Here is a 7,708-nt window from a genome sequence, read left to right as displayed (position 1 = left end):
GTAGGTAGGTAGGTAGGTAGGTAGGTAGGTAGGTAGGTAGGTAGGTAGGTAGGTAGGTAGGTAGGTAGGTAGGTAGGTAGGTAGGTAGGTGTAGGAAGCACCACATGTCTTAAAATGACCTCAAAAATCTGTTTAAAAAGTTATTCTATAAGCAGGACAAGATGTTTAGTGAAATGGTGCAGTGTAGATGCACAAAAATTATTTTGAATAGTTTTCTGATTAGCCATTTAGCCTTGTTACTTAGTGAGAATTCCTTCCTTGATTCTCTAAAGTGAGATCACGCTGACAAATGATCCCTAAGGCAGTACTCCAACAGTTGCCTCTGACACTGGAGTTCGTACATCTTTTCTCTGCAGCCCGTGCTGCTGCTCTGTTTGTTTTTGCTTACATAGAGCTAAGGTGCAGCAAATGTTGGTTATAATTTATCAACACGCTTATAGGAACAGGGCTTGAGTTTTTTAATCCTTATGTATCTTTCTTGCAAATCGTCAAAACCCAGCTTACGCAATCATTTAAAAATTCCCATTAATGTTACTCGGAGAGAATCTATTGCTAAAGAAACATCCTGTGTGTCTCGAACATAGCAGTAGATTAAAGGGAGCATGTAGACTGACTGATCACAGAACTGCTAAAATAGCATAATCTCCACTTTGACACAATGTAAAGCTCAGCCAGTGCACACATTCATATCAATTATTTATCAGCTACCCAGAGATATACAAATGCTTTGGAAAATGTGACTCAGGACAGGAAAAATAACTCATTACATAAGGTGTAGCGCCTTCCAGAAAAAGCACACGCTTTCCTCTTTATTTGGAAAGCCTACACCTCGGCACACCAAACTGTGTTTTGGTTCTCAGTCCTTCGATATGTTTTGACAATTTATGAGCTGCCAGTCCAGGTGCTCCTTTCTATTGACCCCTATTTGTAGACCCAACGGGAGTCCAAGGAGAGGGCCCGGCAAAACAGGGGGAGTCACACAAAAAGGAGTGAATTAATTAAACCATATAATAATAATAATAATAATAATAATAATAATAATAATAATAATAATAATAATAATAATAATAATAATAATAATAATGTTGATGTTGTTGTTGTTGTTGTTATTGTTGATTTATATAGCACTGAACAACAACTAACTAAGGTGACCAAAGCACCTGACAGTAAAAATCGCATCACTATAAAAGAAAACACAAATAAAAACAAAAGAAAAAAATGCTATGCTACATGCTATTAAAAGACTGTCTAAAGAAATAAGTCTTGAGCTTAGACTTAAAGATGCCCAGGTCAGAGGTAGAGTGAAGGTCTAGAGGGGCTTTGTTCCATAGTTGGGGTCCTGCCACTGAAAAGGCCCGGTCACCCCGATGCTTAGCCTTGACTTTGGGATGTCCAATAAAAGTTGGTTGATGACCTCAGGGAACTCACATGTACGGTTAGGCTTAAAAGTTCAGATAATGTTGGGGCAGTGCCATTAAGAACTTTAAAAACAAACAGTACAATTTTAAAATTAATTTTAAATGGGACAGGAAGTCAATGTGAAGTGGATAAAATGGGTGATATACTCACAGAAAGGTGTTGGTTAAAAGACGAGCAGCTGCATTCTGGACAAGAAGTGATCTTAGGGAAGACTGATGGATGCCATTATGAAGTTCATTACAATTATTGAGTCTAAAAATTACAAATGCACATATAGCCTTCTTTAAGGCAGTGTGATTTAAAAAAGAATTATCTTTGGTCAGTAGATGGTAAAAGCTAGATTTGACTACAGAATCAATTTCTTCTTATTCTAATTGATTTAAGCTCCTGATTAAATTTTGCCCCTAGGTTTCTGACAGTTGCATTTAGCTTCAAAAGTAAGGCACTGACATCTGTAGTGGGCAAGCCACAGAATAAAATACATTCAGTCTTTTTGTGACTCAAAAACTGTGTAACATCCATTATGCAGTACAAAGAAGAGACAACCACATTAGTCATGCCTGGTTTAAGAGACCAGTAGATTTGTAGGGCATCTGTATAACAGTGGAAGGACACTTTGCAGATATAACTTCTGCTAGTGGCAGCATGTAAAAGGGAAAGAGAAGGGGGCCAAGTATGGAGTCTTGTGGCACACCACACAAAATTGGAGCACTGGAGGAGGATAAATTATTGATCACGACAGAGAATGTTTTATCTGTCAGATAGATCAGATCTTGTTTGGTTAGACTTTTTTTAACATTTCAGCTGTTTTCATACAAAACGTTTCAATTTCTAATCAATGGAATAACCTGAAATGTAATAATAAAATATACAGTTTTGGTTATTGTTTATTGTTTGGTTACTATAAAGTGGGTTCAATAGAACATTTTAGAGAACCTTCAAACCACCACATGTTCTTCTTGTTAACATTATTCAATCAATGAGTCCAACATGGTCTTTCAGGATTGTGGATTAGGCCTCTGAGACCTGAGAGAGGAGGTAGCTGAACACTGAGAGGTATTAACCAGCTGACTTTAACCGCAGAGCAAACACTGTGGGATCTGAGTGGACCATTTCATACCTCCGTGACAACCGCTTAGTGTCACGATACTTACACTTTTCATAATGTTTGGAAAGATTTTTTATCGACTTTAAAACTAATTTTGTTTTCTTCTCGCTTATTTTTGTTTCAGTGTGCCGGATAGCTTGCCACAAGAAATGTGAAGTCAAGGTAAGACTCATGATAATGTTCAAAAGTTCACACTTGAAAACATCTTTTTTGATTTGGGTCATACTCTTTCTGCATTTGTGTTACTTAAATCATTTGTTGTTATGATTTTCTGGAGTGAGCTGCCATGTCAGGGTCTGCAGATGTTGTAGGTGTCGTTTGGGGAGTTTATGGTCTGGGAAGAAAAAAAAAATCTTAAGAATGTCTAAACAAGTCCTCAGTGTTTCAGAAAATGTTTACATTGGAAGAGCTTCTGTGTCTTTGAGATCGCCCTGTGTCTAAAAATAAACAACCTCTGGATAGAGCTCAACTCGTCCCCTAAATTCTTCAAAAAAGTTTTGAGCAAGAGAAAGCTGTGGTCTTTGTGTATCTGAAGTTTTTTTTTTCCATCTGGGGTTTACAGCTGGAATCTCACACGTCAGCATACAACCCAAACACACACACCTATACACACACCCTTCATCTGGTATCCATTATTGAAACGGGTCCTTGTAGCCAGGTTTACCCACTTTTTATTCAACTCTCAGGAAATGCCAGGGGTGCAGCACAGACATGACAGGCTAAATATGAAGAGGGGGGCCTTTGGACACAAATGTAGGGTGGGCTTCACTCGGGGGAAAACAGCTGAAATTATCTGAAATGATGAGCAAACATGCATTTTTTTCCCACGTTTCTGCAACTTTTACCTACCTTACTAACTCATAAATACAAACATTTTATTGCATCTTTATAATACATCATTATTGACATAAATTCTTAAATAATGAACCCTACAGTCCTTGAAAAAAATGCAYAATGTGTGCTTTATATGGGATAAATCTTGTGCCAGCAGGAATTGAATTTGAATTGTTTGGATTGAATCTGTATGTGCTTAACTTGAAATTGAACGCATTGGTTTGAAAATGAATTTTACTAAATTGAAACTGAATTCAATGGTTTGAAACTGAATTAATTTGCTTTGAAACTATATCTTGGTTTATTAAAAATTCAGTTTGATTACTTTCAATTTCAGTTCCAAAATTCAGATTTTTTGTGTCACACATCCTGGTCCTTGAGAAAGCCAGCCACAGTAATCAAACACAGATCCACAGATTTACGTTTCACTTCGGTGAGGCTTCCCATCTGTAATGTAACAGATTTGATGCAATCCACCGTAAACGTGACAAGTTACGGTGGATTGCATCAACTCTGTTACATACAGAAGGGAAACATCACTAAAGTGAAACGTAAATCTGTGGATCTGTGTTTGATTACTCTGGCTGGCTTTCTCAAGGACCAGGATGTGTGACACAAAAATTTGAATTTTGGAACTAAAATTGAATTATGGAACTGAAAGTGAAAGTAATCAAACTGAATTTTTAATAAACCAAAAATACAGTTTAAAAGAAAATTATTTCAAATTCAGAAATTTGAATTCAATTTAAATCCTTAAATTCGATTTCAATTTAGTGAAATTTATTTTCAAACCAATGCATTCAATTTCAAATTATGCACATTCAGATTTAATCCAAACAATTCAAATTCAATTCCTGCTGGCACAAGATTTATCCCATAGCTTTGCATGCCAGACATTTAAACAAAGATCTTGTGTTGTCGACTGATGCTGATTTGATCTGTAGAAATCTGGGCAGCTGACGATCGTTGCACAAGCAGTTTTATTATTTTGTTGTTTTTGGTTAGAATGCATAGTTTATTTAGCAAAAATATAACATAGCTGCTTAAAGAAATAACCCCTCTTAGAAGAACTTAAACATAATATACAATTAACACTAAATTATGGCCCGCAGTGAACGGATTGTAGCAGCTGGTGCTTCCTTTTCATTTTCCTACTTGCTAATCAGTAAATTATGGCCAATAGATGATTATTTAAAAAGTATCAAATACCAGGTGATTAAAGTGATTGGCTGATTGGTGGCAGATATGAATCAGACCCCCAAATCATCTGGCTTCAATAAAGACTTCATTCAGAAAGTTTTTTTTTAAACAGACATGATTAAATGATTGAAAACAGATTTCTTAGGTTATTAGCACTATAGTAGGCTTCAAAGAGCTAATTTTCTTCATATAGATTTGAATCAAACATTATCTAAAAATAAAAAGCTTCAAATCAAAGCTAATGGGTAACATTCATCACTTAAAACCAGTCTGAGTTCAAACCGAGGCGATGCTCTAGTCAGTGTGCATTGCAAATGCAATGCACACTATTGTGATTCGTTTCCCATCCAAGTCATCTCAACTTTGCCATGCTTCTCCTCCTGCATACTTTGTCCTAGAGCTGCCATTGTAATTTATATCTGTAAAGCCCCTGTGCCAAATGATGGCTATGCCTTTTGGTGCCTGTAAAACTTGTARTTTTTTAAATGTTAATGTTTAAACTTTATTCCAAATTCATGTAATGGCAGTCAWCCTTGTAATGGTCCAATACTGCCCCCAGCTCTACTCAACTTGGTACTGCACCATAGTTTTTTTTATATTTAATCTCAATAGTTCCGTGTTTACAATACTAATATGATTGTATTTTGATGTTTTACTATAATATTGTCTTAATATTGCTTTATTGTTGTAATATTATGCATTTTTGTGTCAATAATTGTATTGGCAATGTGGCCTCTTTCTGCACACATACAAACCAACCCCTGCCACCACCCTCCACCACAGCGCCATTGGTCTAATGGTCTATGGTATGGACTTTCATGTGGGAAATCAGGGTTCAAAACCCAGCTAACGCACCTTAAACAAAAAATCTATCTCTTCAAACTTCATATTGTCACACAATTACCTTAATTATAAACACCTGCTGATGTGACAGGCACAAGCTGGTCTAGCAAACACATTTGAACTTGGTCAAAGTTCGTTCTGCAAGTCCAATGCTGCAGGCAAAGCCATGCTGCAATGGCATGCTAAAAGGCAATGCACACTTGTTTTTACATCGTAAAAACCCATGTCTAGTTCAGTTTAGATTTGTTTTCTTTTTTTCAATACAAGCTATTAACCTCTGAAGCAGGAATGAGCAAAGAATCCATTAAACTGTTGCTCTTTATTACTTTACAGCCCTCTTCAGTTTTTATTCTGCAGCCCCGAAGATCAAAGTGTGATGAATAGCACTCGAAGCACATACTTGCTGATAACATTTGAATTTCAGGAAGCCAGGGGTCGAATTCAATGGGAGGAGCCGCCGCAGAAGGCCAGAACAAACCGCCAGTGTCTGCATCGCACAAATCAGTGACTCTCCATCTCCAAAAATCACAGCAGCGCTTCCGTTTCTAAACATTTCAGCTGATATTTGTCATAGCTTTGACAGGAAGCAATTTGCTAACAAGCCTGAGATAAAAAACAAGGGAGTGACCCAACAAGGGTCAAGCACGATCGCTATCAGTGTCAGCCAGGCCTGCAGACTAAAAGGGCAGTTTCTGCACTTATGAACATTAAAAATCCACCTGAAAGTTCCCGTTGACGAAATTTCTGGAAATTCTTGATAATAACTCAAAGCTGGAACAGTTTTCTTATGCAAACACCAGCTATAAATCTCATATTTAATCCGCTCGCTGCTAACAAATGGTGACAAAATGTGCCTCCCCACCCTCGTGCTCGGTAGTTCACGAATGGATGCGAAAAATGTGTTAAATCTTGTTTGTAAAATTTTTCATGGAGGTGATGACAGGAAGGAGCCAAAAACAGAAGATTGAATCATCRTTAAAACAAWGTTCAGATTATTTTACAGTAAATCTGTGTGGAGTCAATAAACGATCTGTATTTGTTCTGCTTATGATTTAATAATAATAATAATAATAATAATAATAATAATAATAATAATAATAATAATAATAATAATAATAATAATAATAATAATAATAATAATAATTATTGTTAGTTTAAAATACCTGTTTTTTTGCATGTTCAGATGTTGTCTGGTTAAAAAAGGTAAATAAAATACATAAAATAAAATAAAATGTTATTATATTTTTATATTCTGAGAGTAACCATCACAATCCAGCCTCAATAAGGACAGAGGTGTAAACAGAGTTTAGGAGCTGTACCCACTTGCTTGCTCCTGTTTTTCATTCCAGACCTCCAAATGATGAAGAACTTGTTTTCATTTTTCCCGGCTCCTAAACTTCTCAGAGTTCATGTTTTGAAAAGTTGGAGAAAACACGATTCTTTGCGCTGGCTCTCTTCCACCAAGCACTTTTTTTTTTCAGAATAGTTGTTTGAGACGTCTTCATTTCCTTTCACTGTTGGTGTTTGGGGTGGGGGTGGGGGGGGGGTGTCAGCTCAGAGATGAATGTGTCCTCGATCACCTCTTCGTGTTGGCTCGTTTCTCCTCTGAACTGATCAGGTGGGAGATGTTCTAACGGAACATTTTATAAGACAAAAACGTTCAAATGGAAATAAATTATGATCAAAGCCATCGGTTTTGTTGCTGTACTCATTTCCAGGAAGCTTCTGGAKGAGTTTTATCTTCTCTTTGGAAAAATATGTGCCTATCAGTTCCACCATTGACATTTTTGAACACTCTCCTGAAGACATAAAAGCTCAGGTACAGCCAGGAATGAAACTCTCGACCTCTCTTCTGTTATTTATTACCACTGAAGTGTTGACACATTCRAACACATGGATCCACACGTGGGAGGTACTTTTTTTGTCCTGGAGATTTTCAGATTTGCAGCTGGCCAGCTTTTTGACAGAGGTATTGCCTTTAGCCCCTAAATACAAAGTGCCTTTTAGAATAACTAATAAGCTTACAGCATCAATTTAATTATTATTATTTTTTTACAAAATCCCAAACTAACAGATGCCCCTTTCCTCAAAAGTAAGCCATGATGTCACTGCCCCTGGAATAAATGGCTATAAAAAGATTTTGAGATTAATTGTAAGATAAAGAATTATGTTGCATTAAGTAGATGATGGGTTCAGGAGCGGAGCACTGATATTTTATTTTACAATACAGATTTTTTAAATTTACTTTATCAACTTGTCCTCTGAAGACGCTCTGTGTTAAAGGATCACTGGATCTGTGTTCGA

General features: G+C 36.6%; 1 protein-coding gene across 11 annotated transcripts in view; it reads left to right on the top strand.

The window, feature by feature from the left end:
- Positions 1-7,708, top strand: part of tns1b (tensin 1b) — a 90,174-nt gene that overhangs the window by 16,564 nt on the left and 65,902 nt on the right. For all 11 annotated transcript variants that reach the window (XM_014020873.1, XM_014020877.1, XM_014020871.1 and 8 more), the window contains exon 3: positions 2,652-2,689. In XM_014020873.1, the coding sequence (XP_013876327.1) occupies positions 2,652-2,689 (38 nt within the window). The remainder of the gene's footprint in view (positions 1-2,651; positions 2,690-7,708) is intronic.

The sequence above is a fragment of the Austrofundulus limnaeus genome, unplaced genomic scaffold, assembly GCF_001266775.1.
Source record: "Austrofundulus limnaeus strain Quisiro unplaced genomic scaffold, Austrofundulus_limnaeus-1.0 Scaffold270, whole genome shotgun sequence".
NCBI lineage: Eukaryota > Metazoa > Chordata > Actinopteri > Cyprinodontiformes > Rivulidae > Austrofundulus > Austrofundulus limnaeus.
Note: the sequence above shows the minus strand (reverse complement) of the source record. Positions and strands in the feature narration are given on the sequence as shown.